The 14,051-nt window shown below is 40.3% G+C and overlaps 5 protein-coding genes across 5 annotated transcripts; 2 read left to right on the top strand and 3 right to left on the bottom strand.

Moving 5' to 3' along the window:
* Positions 1-303: 303 nt before the first annotated feature.
* On the top strand, positions 304-776 carry TrAFT101_008405 (uncharacterized protein; the record flags this gene model as incomplete). Its single annotated transcript, XM_066128323.1, has 2 exons — positions 304-399; positions 459-776. 2 exons carry the CDS (start codon positions 304-306, stop codon positions 774-776), a joined length of 414 nt encoding a protein of 137 aa, XP_065984441.1.
* An 873-nt stretch (positions 777-1,649) lies between these two features.
* Positions 1,650-3,338, bottom strand: TrAFT101_008404 (uncharacterized protein; the record flags this gene model as incomplete). The annotated part of the gene is made up of 5 exons (XM_024899931.2): positions 1,650-1,848; positions 1,903-1,946; positions 2,006-2,809; positions 2,860-3,107; positions 3,158-3,338. The coding sequence occupies 5 exons, from the start codon at positions 3,336-3,338 to the stop codon at positions 1,650-1,652; spliced, it is 1,476 nt and encodes a 491-aa protein (XP_024762184.2).
* Positions 3,339-3,893: 555 nt separating this feature from the next.
* TrAFT101_008403 (uncharacterized protein) lies at positions 3,894-5,530 on the top strand (the record flags this gene model as incomplete). Its single annotated transcript, XM_066128322.1, has 7 exons — positions 3,894-3,954; positions 4,011-4,290; positions 4,340-4,388; positions 4,442-4,664; positions 4,722-5,058; positions 5,109-5,429; positions 5,494-5,530. 7 exons carry the CDS (start codon positions 3,894-3,896, stop codon positions 5,528-5,530), a joined length of 1,308 nt encoding a protein of 435 aa, XP_065984440.1.
* A 197-nt stretch (positions 5,531-5,727) lies between these two features.
* Positions 5,728-7,260, bottom strand: TrAFT101_008402 (uncharacterized protein). Its single transcript, XM_024901856.2, has 3 exons — positions 6,801-7,260; positions 6,338-6,740; positions 5,728-6,274 (listed from the first exon to the last, which is right to left on the bottom strand). The coding sequence occupies exons 1-3, from the start codon at positions 7,177-7,179 to the stop codon at positions 5,788-5,790; spliced, it is 1,269 nt and encodes a 422-aa protein (XP_024762186.2). The 5' UTR covers positions 7,180-7,260; the 3' UTR covers positions 5,728-5,787.
* A 420-nt stretch (positions 7,261-7,680) lies between these two features.
* Positions 7,681-9,784, bottom strand: TrAFT101_008401 (uncharacterized protein). Its single transcript, XM_024899888.2, has one exon. The coding sequence runs from the start codon at positions 9,647-9,649 to the stop codon at positions 8,315-8,317; it is 1,335 nt and encodes a 444-aa protein (XP_024762187.2). The 5' UTR covers positions 9,650-9,784; the 3' UTR covers positions 7,681-8,314.
* Between the last annotated feature and the right edge of the window lie 4,267 nt (positions 9,785-14,051).

Raw genomic sequence — 14,051 nt, 5'->3', positions numbered from 1 at the left:
AAAAGAGTATCATGGCTAGGCTCGATTGGCTGCATGCTGTATTAGACGCACCTTCATCTCAAAACATTCCCGTGCGTATGTTACACTTATCCTTTCGAGATTTCCTAGTCGATCCCGCAAATCGCTCTTCGACCCCTTTATGTATAGATGAGATGCAATCCCATAGTGCGATAGCGCAAAATTGCATCCGTATCATGAAGGTGAACCTCCGAAGGGATCTATGTAACATGCGGGCTCCAGGAGCTCCGCGGACAGCCATTCCACAGCAAACGATAGAGACGTCTCTCCCACCTGAAGTCCAATATGCTTGTCAATATTGGGTACACTATTGGAAGGAAAGTAAAGTTCTGTTTATCGGAAAGTGTGAGCATGGTAGATGGTCTCACAAACTTACTTACGGTAGGTTCCCGCAGCCATTCAATGGATTGCGATGATAAGAGTTTACTGATTATGTGCAGGAGAACAGCCACGAGGTATCGGTTTTCCTACGAGATGCGCGGCGAGTTATCCTTAGCCACCGCGCTGCTGTTGACAAATGGCCCCTACAAGTTTACGTTTCAGCTCTCGTATTTGCACCTAAGAACGGTATTATCCGAAAGACGTTTGATGGTGAGCTACCAGCCTGGTTATTCCCGCTGCCAATGGTTAATCTGGATTGGGATGCCTGCGCGGCGACGCTCGAGGGGCACGACGACCCGGTGAGCTCAGTGGCCTTCTCGCCCGACGGGAGCCGCGTGGTGTCTGGGTCTGACTGGTCTTACGACCGCACGGACTAGGCAAGATAATGGTTTAGCATCCTTCGCCCGTTGACGAATCTTATCTTGTATACAACACTTAGACCATGCTATTTTCTCAAGTAACATAACTTGAGAGCAGTATCTGTTTTACTAACCAGATAATAGTCCATATGAAACTCGAGATATCTCCCATATCCCAGCTTGTTTCGTGACCTTTTGCGAGGAAGCCTAGAGTAATAATGGCTTAGCCTGACTTGATGTTGTGGTAGTGTTAATGTCTCGAATATGTAGTAATGAATAATACATGTAAAGAAATGTAAATCTGTTTTGTTTTTCAGACTCTACTTTTTATTTTAGCCCGTAGTACGGAAAATGGCTACTCTCCCCTGCCAGCACTCAGACCAGGGGTAGGTATTTTATAGCCTTTATTGATTAGACTTGCAACTAAAGTCTAAGACATAGATATCTAATAACAATTCCTATAATTTGTCCACCTTGGTATAGTATATGGCCTTTTATGAGTTAGTTAATCTTGCTATCGCCTCCCAAAGGTGCTAAGTTAGGACTTTAATTTGTGTTGTGGGAGCAGTAATAGAAGGCAAGTTGGACGGCTATTAGTTTCCTTCCAAAGCATAGAATTATGTATTTGAAGGATTGGTTGTAGATAAATCAACTTCTTTTACTTTTATTATGATCAGAATTTCGATTTTCAACATTTCTACACTGCCCCAACAGGTTTTTCATCAGACTCGAATCTAAGCTAAATCGCATTTCGGAGTAGACCCAATGATCACTCATGCACGGTGATATCCGTATAGATATATAACCATTTTCTCACATACTAGAAGCATAATAGCACAGATGGAGTTCTATGAAAGGAAAAACTATAAAATGATATGTTGGGTAAACATATCAGATCCTACTGTTTAGCTTCTTTGGCTGCAGCTCATCTTTGATAATCAGAGCTGCTTCTGTACCTGACTGAATAGCTCCGTCGATAAAACTACGCCATCCTCCTTCCGCCCAGTCAGAGTTTGCAAACAATACCCCCCCTTGTCGCCTTCTCAATGCGTCAAGATACTTGACCTCCATACCCGGGCGATACCAAACCCTAGAAATTGTCAGACGTTTCCACGACAAAGCCAGGTTCAATTTGTGAACTTACCATGCTCCTTCAGCAAACTCATCTTTGGACCAATTATGGAACACCTAAAATTATCAATATTAATGTTTGTCCCGTTTCACTTTGGTTTGAAGCATGGACGTACTAATCTCTCTACATCCATAGGAGTAAACTCCTTGATAGCTTGCAGAGTTTCTTCGACATTTTCGTCAGGCTGCAAGTGATTCTGTTCACAGCCGAAGAACACAATATGCGTGTTCCCTGAGGGAGTAGTGCCATCACCTGCACCAAGCAAAAGCTTATTGTTAGGATACGTGATGCCACTCCAAGACCGCATTTCAGGGTCCTTAACCTCAGCGTGCACTTTCACACATTGGTTGACATGTTTGAGTGTGGAAGCTTCCACCTTCGAAGGATCAAGCGGTGGGTTGAAATGAACTTTAGTTAGTACATTTAGCGGAATTGTGCTTATGATCCGTTTGGCGAAAAACTGTCGCCCATCGTTGGTGCGCACCTCTGCACTGTCACCTGATGAGTCTACATGAGACACAACAGTATTGAAGGAATACGACAGGTTCCCTGTTTGCAAAGATTCATGCAAGAATTTCAACGCAAACGCTGATTGCCCGCATTTGAGTTTGAATACCATGACTGAGTCCATGAAAGTTTCATAGTCATGATTGCTGGCTGCCCACCAGCGGAGGAAGTCCAAAAATGCAGAATTCTCTCGCGTGCCGCCGCTGCATACCAAAACGACGGCTTCGATTGCATGGCGCTCCTCTTCTGAGAGCTGATGTTTGATTTGCTCCACACGGTCAGCCACGGACATGTGTGCGAACTTGAGAATGACCTTGTTCCAGCCTGAGTTGAATGGGAATGGCATCACAGTCTTCCCACGATTTCCATCTATATCCACAAACTTGCCGAGTGCTCTAGCCATGAGCTCTTGCTAGATCATATTAGCGTGTAACTTGTTTTACATGACGTAACTCCACTTACCTCTTCCTCGTGGCTCATGTCTCTACGGCCATGCTTCGTGACGAATGTAAAGTGGTTCTTTTTCTTAGAATAATCCGGGCAGTGCACCAGTTCTGATTTCATGCCATAACGTGACAACTCACGATATACATGTGGTTGAAACCAATGAACCCATGTTCCACCCATCTCAAATGGGTAACCATCAACGTGTGATGTCCATGTTCTGCCACCAACCCGATCTCGGCTTTCCAGCATCAGAGTTTTAAAGCCTGCCCCGGGTTAGTCTTAAGGGGAGAAATTGAGCGAACAGACGACGCACCCGCAGTAGTGAGATCTCTTACAGCGGTAAGACCTGTATATCCCGCCCCAATGATTAACACATCAAAGACTTGACGAGGCTTTTCGATTATCTCTGGTGGCTGAATGACGGCTTCACAAGGCAAACCCTGTTGAAGACCAGTTGTAGAGGTCCACTGGAAACCCTCACGAGTGAAAGTCATGACTTGGGTCAATGTAGTAATTAATCTGTAATGGTCTAGTGCTTCGCGACAATTGAAGGAGGAATAGAATGTATTGTTTTAAGAGGATATGGAATCAGTCATCGGGGGTTCTTTTACGTTATCTTATATAGTGACTTGGATTACTCTTTCGGGAAAGTAGAGTGAGAAGGATAACAGAAGGATAACGGATTTGTATTGCCCATATTTTCAGCTCTGGAGATAAGGCAGCAGCGGGGCGTAGCTGTGTAAATGATACCGATTTTTTATTTTTCGCCATGTCGATCGGATGCCCCCCTTTCTTGGTGTCGGTCTCCATGCATCCCATTCTGATGCATGGTGCTAGCGTGGCTTGAAATCTGGGGGCGCCATGTTTCCCCGCGTTTGAGTTCAACTCACTCTAGTTTCCGTTTTGGGAATACACTGAAAGATAATGACAGCGACTCCTTCGTCTCCCATGAGAAGCTGCAAGTGTGTCAGATATAAAATGTCAACTAATTCTTGATGTTGGAAATCTATTTCTTCATCAATTTCGCAGTTATCGACAGTACGAACATCATGAAATCTCCTGCTGACAACGTATTATTCCGCTCGTCGATGGAGCGAGAGGCAGTCCATGGTTTGTGGTACCCACATTTGTCAATCTCCAGTTACACCTCCTAACAACATTGCTAGTGCAAACTCAAGATGCTGAGATTCTTGAAGAAAAGGAAGCTCTTGCAACCCTTGGATTGAAACAACAGGTGTCCCGAGATATTGGACCACTGGAAACTATCTGCATTGGCTGGAACATCTGTAATAGTTGGGCCGGAGTCGCTGGAACTCTGGCCTTGACTATTGCATTGGGCGGCTCGGTAACTCCCATATATGGAGCTATCGTTTGCTTCGTCATGGTTGGCTGCAGCGGCTTAACAATGGCTGAGCTAGTTTCTATATATCCAACAGCGGGTGGCCAGTATGTCTCCAGCTTACTTCCTTTTTGGGATGTCGCTAACCGAAGGAAGATACCATTGGACATCTATCCTGAGCCCAGCTAAATGTTCACGCATCTTGGTACGCTCTCAAAGCATATCAGAAGAGTTTTATTACTCCCTAACCCATTGTAGAGTTACGCTTGTGGATTTGCCAATATTTTTGCGTGGATCGCGGGCACATCTGGCGTCGCGATTCTCATAACCCAAGCTATTCTAGCCATGGTCATCTTCCACCAACCAGATTACGTACCTGAGGATTGGCATTACTTTCTCGTCTTCCAAGGCGTGAACATTTTGGCCTGCATTCATAATATATTTACCTTCAAACGAACGCTGTGGATCAATGATGCGTCCTGTGAGTGGTGTCCAACTCTGGCGTGCTTCTGGATGGTGTCCTAACAGTCATCTCAAGTTGTCCTCACGTTGTCAGGGTTTTTCATCATTTTTGTTACCTGTCTGGCCCGTGCTTCGCCAAAACAACCAAGTGAGCTAGTTTGGACCAACTTTATTAATGACAGTGGTTGGCCGGATGGCATCAGCTTTTTGACTGGGCTCATATCCCCCAATTACATGTATGCTGGTTTGGATGGAGCCATTCATCTTTGCGAAGAGTGCCAGAATCCCCAGAGTGTTGTGCCCAAAGCGATTTTGAGCACTATTTCGATTGGTTTCGTCACCAGTTTTGTTTTTACAGTGTCCATGATATACTGTATTGTCGATTTCGATGCCGTTATCAATACTCCAACGGGGTAAGTATTCCTCCTTTACCTCGCAGTCTTCTCATAAACTAACTTTATAGCTTCCCCATCTATGAGATTTGGCACCAGGCCACTAGATCAGGGACTGCGGCTACCGTATTCATGGCGATCTTGCTCGTGGCTGCTTTCGTTGCTCTGAGTGCCATCCAGCAAACAGCATCAAGACTAACTTGGTCCTTTGCTAGAGACAATGCTCTCATCGGCTCCAAATTTGTGTGCCGCATTCATCCGGAGCTGGGCGTCCCGGTCTGGGGACTACTTGTGAATAATGCTGTCGTCTTCATTATTGGGTGCATATATCTCGGCTCCTCAACGGCTTTCAATGCATTCATCGGCACGGGACTTATCCTTCAGCAATTGTCGTATGCTTTTCCAGCTGCTTTACTCTTATATCGGCGAAGAGCGGTTAATGTCCTACCAAGAAAGCGATTATTTAAACTCTACGGTCCGTTGGGCTGGATAGCGAATATCTTAACAGTCATATTCGCTATTACTGTGCTCGTTTTTTATAATTTTCCAGTCATTCTCCCGGTCACGGGCTCAAATATGAGTAAGTGTATTACTTTAGGCCTCATCTGCACGAGCTAAATCCCATTCAGACTATACTTCCGCCGTGCTAGGTACGATGGCAATATTTACCGCGATCAATTGGTTCATTCACGGGAAAGGACTATACCATGGACCCAGGCTTGTGGAAGAGTGATCTCATTTCTAAATTGTCTACATGACGAAAGCTGTGGACAACTGAGGTAAAATATAGCGCCATGAGCGTCCGGGTGGGCGCTGCCAGATTTGTTCCAGCATGGAAATTCCCCTCGCTATATTTTCCCACCCTGTATATTTGTAGATGTCAATGAGACAGCCAATGAAAAAGCTCTGATCCTCAAAGCTTTCGCTATCCGCTGCTCCAATGAAATATACCCATACCATTGAATTGCCACCAGCAGTACACGGGAGGACTCGGGATACAAGTCTTTTTAGATGCTGCAGGTTTGAATTCCTCTCTCGTCGCTGTGGTGAGTTACAGTCTTTGCAAATTTCGTAACAGACTTGGGCTGCTTCTGTGACGATGTTGAGTATCTCCCGATCGGCGTTGTTGTATTTAGGACCTTGGGATTCCATAAGCAAGCTTCGTAAGCTCCTCTCAGACTCCATGTTTTCCACATCGCTTGAATCGTCAACAAAAGGCCGGGCAAGGTATGAAATCCTTGAAAGTTTTCTGTCAGACCATTCGATGAGATAAACCGTTGATATGGCTTGATGAACTCACATATTTGTTTCTAGGGTCAAGAAGCGCACCAGTTCCGGGTTGGGATCAACTACTCCATGGTCTTTAATAGAACGCATCATTCGCAGGAGATACGAGTAATGATCCCCGCCGAGAGCTAGTTCTCCAATAAGGAGTACAAGTACAGTCATCCAAGATGAGATGTTGAATACTTGCTCTGGAGCTGAAGATATTGAAGATTGCATCAACTGTTTGATGACTTGGGCGCGACTAAGCTCCGCCGCGGGATGCATTTCAGGGCAGGTGCGAGCGAACTGGAGGCCAGCAATGCTCATTACTGCTTGCCTAACCAGCTTATCTTGTACCGCAAAAGGAAGAATAAGATTACGGTAACCGTTATTCTTGCTATCCAGCACCACCATGCCCGGTGCCATATTTATGGAAACTACGTACAATATCAGCCTCACCACGCCGAGCCCAAACACGGACAGGATGAGAAGCTTACAATAGTCTAACAATAATCGAGTGTTGCTGTCTATTGACTCTAAGCATGGAAGTACGCCTACTTCATATTTGTTATCTGAGATAGAGCGGTGAATCACGCCCTTTGAGGCGCGGCAGGACTTTGGAGCGATTATCGTATCTTTTCGAGATTGTTTTCTTGGAGACGATCGGTTTGTAGTGGACGGCGGACAGGCTTGATCTATCGGGTTGGAAAGACCCCTAAGCTTTCCCCGCGATGCGATGCCATTATTGAAGCGGTAACGTAGGCCGTTTCCGGAGCACTCGAGTCCCTTGTTAGTACATTTCAAGCACCGTGGCTCACCCATGTCGCAGACAATCCGGCGCTTGTTGCACTGATAGCAGCCTTTACGGGTGCCCATTATGAATACAAGTTGGGTAATGTCAGCTCAAAGTGCAGTTCAGTATGACGGGAATAGATAGAGGATTGCTTTCTGAAATGGCATGAGGTCAAAGGGGGTCAAGTTATCTTGATCATTCAACAAATCCAGATAAGCTGGCCCCCTTGCCCCCCCGCAATTCCTTTGCCCGATTCAACGTGGCGTAGGTGTGGCGCCTGCAAAGCCTCAAAGGTTAATGTGGGTGGTGTTGTAACTAAGTCTAATACAGCAGGTAGAGTGAGATGGGCCACTCCACATCATCTTTATACAGCCAGACCTGCTCCATACATGTACACGTTGAAGCTATCGACTTTGATTACCTCGGGGACTCGCTGTCGCCCTAGGCCCGAACCAAACCATCATCTTCCGATTCGTCGATAGAACATGCCTCTGTGATATCAAACTATTGCAAGTGATGCTCGACTGGAAGAGAACGTAAAGTGAGGGGCTATGAATATATCTGGCTACTTAGTACTGTCAATTGTTCTGCAATAGATGCGAACTGGAAAGAATCATCTGCCTTTATCATTTCTGCTCAATAAATTACTAATCTAACGCTCAACTCTACCTCTCCCACGTCCAATCACGCGCCTCATAATGAATTGTACTGCTGACGGCTACCAATGGACCAATGACGGCGGTCTACAGGTTTGTTTCATCAATGAGGCAGAGGTGCATCCACAATATATATAACTTTCTAACCCCTTCACAACACAAGCCTGTTCATTAAGGATCACTACGTATTTAATGTTAACTCAAAGTTTAATGACCCTTCCAACTCATCTGTCATTTGAATTACTTACATGAGTTATTACCCAGGTTCACGATGATCAACTAAATTCGGCGCCCGTCATTGGTCTCGATCGACGCCAAGGCATACACCTTTGGTGGTAGGGCCAAATCTATTTGTGGCTAGAAATGGATGCTCTCCCAATATGATCCAAAAATACCGTTCAAAGTGTCCCTGTTACACCGTGGAAACTGAGTATGTTCCCAAGATGGTTCTTGTTGTCTAGATTCAATATATCAATGCTTAGTGAGCAATAGCTACCAATCGGACCATGATTGTATACTAGGGGCCAAAGATGGTAGAAAAGCGTGACACTTCCACCTGCTCTTAGTTCTGTTCGATGGTTTGCGCTCCGCGCAACGCATGTGCAACCTCACAAGCGGCACGCTCGCCAGACTGCACAGCTCCTTCAAGATATCCAGGATGTTCCTGCGCCGTCTCAGTTCCCGCCCAGTGCAGATTGTTGATTGGTTCATGAGGCATTGGTAAAAGACCCTCACTGGTACCAGCAATGGGGTATGCTAAATAGCCGCCACCGCAATACTCGTCCGAATGCCACGCTTTTTCGTGCCAGTCCACAGGCTGCATCACTCGATTCCCGAGATGTGGCACAAGCCGCGACAATAGCAAATCGCATCGTGAATTCGAATCAAGCGTGTCGAGCTGGCGTACGGGGGTACCGGCTACGAGGAAGCACAAGTGCCCAGGGCCATCAGGTGATGAAGAGTCAAAAACGACAAATCCGGGATCGTCAAGCACTAGAAATTCTCCACCCAATCCCTCACGCCAGAAAGGCTCTTCATAAACAGCGATGGCCTTATAGACGACGCCCATGCGGGTATTCTCTTGAAGCGCTTTACGGTAGGCGGGCATCGGCGGATCGAATGTGATGCTCTTTAACATTGGCGGGGGAACCGTGACAATGACTTTCCTGCTGTGGAACTCTCGGCCTGACTCCGTACGCACCGTCACTCCATCGGTACCTTTTTGAGACACGCTTGTGACCAGCATATTTGTCATAACCCTGTGAGAAAGCTCGCTGGCCAACATGGAGGTGGTGATGCTCATAGATTCCACAACCAAGCTGTCTTGAGCTCCGCCATGGGTCCCGAGCATAGCCAGCAAGCCCCCAGATACACGAATCGATCTCGCGAAGCTGTAGACCGAATAAAGGCTTAGTTCTGAGGTAGAAGAGATTTGAATGAGAAGGCAAAGAAGTTCTCGAGCCATATCCAACGGAACCAATGTTGTAATGGCTTTGTCCAATGTGACTGTAATCCATCGTCGCGGAACATACAACCTGCTCGCGAACTCGAGGAAGCTGAGATAAACTACCGCAAGAAGCACTGATGGTGAGAAAATGGACACAGTGCGACCTTCACGAACAATCGTCGGTAGACCTCGTGAGTATGTCTGGTATATCGTGCCTCCCGCCTTGCCTACCAGAGCAGCGATGCGGTGGTGTCCGTGCCCAATCCATTGTCCACCAAGATCCAAATGTGACCCTAGTTTGGTATTGGCTGAATTCACTCTGCCGCCTACATTGGATGATGCCTCAAGGACAATGACGTCAATGCCTTGACTATATAATTCCGAGGCGGCTGTGAGACCAGATAATCCTGCGCCAATAACAATCACTTGCGCGCGGTTATCTTGAGCCATAGTGCCAAAATGGGGGATGTTGAAGAGGGTGCAGACAAGTTGGGAGACAAATAGGTATCGAGCTGTGTGAAGAGAAAGCTTCTACGGCTTAGGCGGTCACAGTGGTCTTATAGTCTGGTGGGCGCACGGAGTGACAAGTGAGTTGGTAATCTGTAATCGCGGGCTTCAATTAAAGGCTATGGGTAATGACAACAGGGTTCTCACTCTACCTGCCACGTTTGACAGGACCCCGGTTGATTAAAGTTTAGCTCCACTTTAACCCCACGCCAATCAGTTTGAGTTCGGGATTAAATCGTCACTGTCAAGTATCACAACTTCCACATGGAGCATGTAGGCGTTCTTTAGGAGAATGGTCAGGTGGGCGCGCAAAATGTAATATAAAGATAAAATATAATCCTATCGGTAAGAGGCTTAAAGTTATAGGGCTTGTTTTTAGTTTACTGCTAAATAAATATAGCTAAATATAGCAGTTATATAATTTAACTTTATTTTATAATTATAGCTAACTTTTTTTTTTTTTTAAAAAAATTTCATTTTATAAAGTTTATAAATAAATAAACTTAACTATATATAAATAACTGTTATAACCTAACTCTTATAGTCGCAACTATAGGCCTACCGGGTAGGCATCGTTAGATTAACTTAGGCCCGGCGCACCAATCAGCGATAGATCGATATAAATCATGTTTAATCTATTTTAATATATACTTAAGATTAATAAAAATTAATATTAATCTATTATAATTTAAAGATATTAACTAAATATATAAGTTTACTTCTTATGCTTATTTAAATAACTTAAATAGCCAGTTATTAATATAGTTTTATACCTATAAATTAAAAAGCACTTTTAATCCCTACTAATAACTATTATTATAATATTATTGCCTATAGGTTTCCTAACCCATCCGCCAATATAAACCTAAAGAGCTTATTCTAGGTTTATCCCTTAAAAATCTACCCTATACTAACTATTTAGTGTATAGTTTATTATATATTAATAACTTTTATTTAAATAGTTACTAGACCTACAGGCAATAATAGAAATATAGCAGGCAACAGTTAGTAAAGAACTACTTCTATATATAAAGAAACTTAAGAATAATATCTATTACTTACTCTAAAGTAAATAATAATTAATTTACTTTTTTTATAAATTAAAAAGCTAAAGGATTAATTAAAGAATAAAAAAAAGGAAAAAAAAAAAATCCTTAGGCTTAAGTAACTTAATAACTTTAATAAAAATACTTTAAAGATAAATAAATTCTTTACTAAATTAAATACTTATTTTAGCTATTTCTTAACTAATTTAGGAGATAATAAGGACCAAGTCTTTTTTACAGTTAACTGCTTTACAGGAACTGCTGCTAAATAATTTAGGCCTATTTTAATAGACTATAACGCTATAAAGGAAGAACTTACTAAAATGAAAATTTAAATAAGCAAGATTTTTAATAATTATAAAACCTTTAAAGATTAATTAAAAAAATCCTTTAAAACTATAAATAAAGAACAGAAAGCAGAAAGAGAACTTAAGTTTCTATAATAAAAAAAAGCCTTATTTAAGTATACTACTACCTTTTTATGCCTGCTTACTAAAGTAAACTAGACTAAAGAAATAAAAAAAGAAGTCTATTATAATAGCATTAAGTCTAAAGTTAAAGATAAGTTATTTAAGGAAAATTAAAGTAAAATTAAATTTATTAAATATATTTAAAAGGCTATTAATATTAATAACTATAACTTTAAAAGAAGCTAAAAATGTAAACTAAAGAAATATAGCTATTAATTAACCTCTTAATAAAAATCTTAATATTATATAAACTAAGGCAAGAAATAAAAAGAATATGTTATGACCCGCCTCTTATGGTCGCAACAATGGGCCTATAGGGTAGGCCAAACTGGATTAACATAGGACCGACCTACCAATCACAACTGGATTATTAGATCATCACAATGATCCAATGATCCATGAATGGATTATCAATCTTATAAGATAATCTACGATAGATTATTAAAATCTACAAATGATCCAGCCTAATTAACTGGATATATAAGTTTACTTCTTACGCTTATTTAAATAACTTAAATAGCCAGTTATTAATACAGTTTTATACCTATAGATTGAAAAGCACTTCTAATCCCTATTAATAACTATTATTGTAATATTATTGCCTATAGGTTTCCTAACCCATCCGCCAACATAAACCTAAAGAGCTTATTTTAGGTTTATCCCTTAGGAATCTACCCTATACTAACTATCTAATGTATAGTTCATCATATATTAATAACTCTTGTTTAAACAGTTACCAGACCTACAGGCAATAATAAAAATATAGCAGGCAACAGTCAGTAAAGAACTACTTACATAAATAAGGAAACTCATAAACAACATCCACCTCTCACTGCAGAACAAGCTGCAATTAATTTACTCCTTATATAAATTAAAAAGCTAGAGGATTAACTAAAGAATAAAAAAAAAGAAAAAGAAGAAATCCTTAGGCCTAAGCAACCTAATAACTTTAATAAAGACACTTTAAAAATAAATAAATTCTTTGCTAAATTAAATACTTATTTTAGCTATTTCTTAACTAATTTAGGAGACAATAAGGACTAAGTTCTCTTTATAGCTAACTGCCTTATAAAAACTGCTGCTAAATAGTTTAAGCTTATTTTAATGGACTATAATGCTATAAAAGAAGAACCCACTAAAATAAAAATTTAAATAAGCAAGATTTTCAGTAATTATAAAACCTTTAAAGATTAATTAAAAAAATCCTTTAGAACTATAAATAAAAAACAGAAAGCAGAAAGAGAACTTAAGTTTCTATAATAAAAAGGAGCTTTATTTAAGTATACTACTACTTTCTTATGCCTGCTTACTAAAGTAAACTAGATTAAGGAAATAAAAAAAGAAGTCTATTATAACAGCATTAAGTCTAAAGTTAAAGATAAGTTATTTAAGGAAAATTAAAGTAAAATCGGATTTATTAAATATACTTAAAAGGCCATTAATATTAATAACTGTAACTTTAAGAGAAGTTAAGAATGCAAACTGGAAAAATATAGCTATCAATTAACCTTTCAACAGAAATCTTAACATTATATAAACTAAGGCAAGAAATAAAAAGAATATATTATAAAAGACAATAAAACCCAACCAGGACAAATGGACCTTAACACTATTAAAGCAATTAAGTTTAAAGGAAAATGCTATTTTTATAGTAAACTAAGCCATAAGGAGGCATACTGCTATTTTAAAAAGAAGCAGGAAGAAAATAGAAAAAGCCCTAAATAAAACAATAAAGCCGACAAAGTTTAAATAGACACTATTATAGAACTACCTTACAACAGCCTTAGTTAAACTGCCTGTTATAATAACGCATGCCTTGTATATAGAAGTAATAAAGATAGATTAAGACACTACCTAAAGAAGCCAGGAAAAATAAAATCTTAGAAGGAAGTTAAAATTAATACTTTAACCTCCTATAAGCCACTTAATAATAAAAACTTAAATTTTAGCATAAAATTAATCTATAGATACTGCAAATCCACTAATATTACTTATAAGTATAATAAAAAATAAGCAGTAATGTAGAAGGAAAACTATAACTGCAACAATTGCCACTTATAAAACCCTAACCATAAATACTAAAGATGCCCCAACTGCAGATCTATAGAAGGATATTAATACAGTTGCAAAAGCAAATGGCGATAAAACATAGAAGCTATATGCAAACTCTTTAAAAAAGAAGATAGATTAACTAAGGAGTACCTTAAAGAACAGAAACAGGAACTCCTGGATAAAGAAACTAGCGAAGATAAAATTATCTACAATAAAACCAAAAGAATCCATAAGTATAGCTTCTGTAAAATTAATAAAAAACACCAATAGTAGATTAACACCCTTTTAGATATACACTCCTTTGCAAAATATAAAGTTACCTTTAAAAACATATATAACAGCAATAACATTAACAATAACAAATGTTATTAATGCAGCTCTCAGGAACTATAATATAATAAAACTTGCCTAAAGTTCAATAGAAAAATATATAAATGCCTATAATGCTATTTATAGAATATAAACTACTATTATAAAAAACTACAAAGGTTAAATAAATCAGTCCTATTTTATATATATTAATATAACCTCTATTACTCTTAAGACCCTAATTATAACTGCAAAAGATACAATATTTATAAATTATTAGACAAGGAATATAACTGCATATATATCTTAAGAGCACGGGCAGAAGAAAAAGAAAAACAAAAAAAAAGACAATAATATCTTAAGGAACACCCACTATAAAAGATAAGTGTAGAACAAGCACAAAAGCAAATAAAGGCTACTAAACTAGACCTTAGGAACGCCTACACCTGCATCTTAATTTACAATATC

Source organism: Trichoderma asperellum, chromosome 5, assembly GCF_020647865.1.
Source record: "Trichoderma asperellum chromosome 5, complete sequence".
NCBI lineage: Eukaryota > Fungi > Ascomycota > Sordariomycetes > Hypocreales > Hypocreaceae > Trichoderma > Trichoderma asperellum.
The sequence above is the reverse complement of the archived record's forward strand: the minus strand, read 5'-3'. Positions and strand labels throughout refer to the sequence as shown.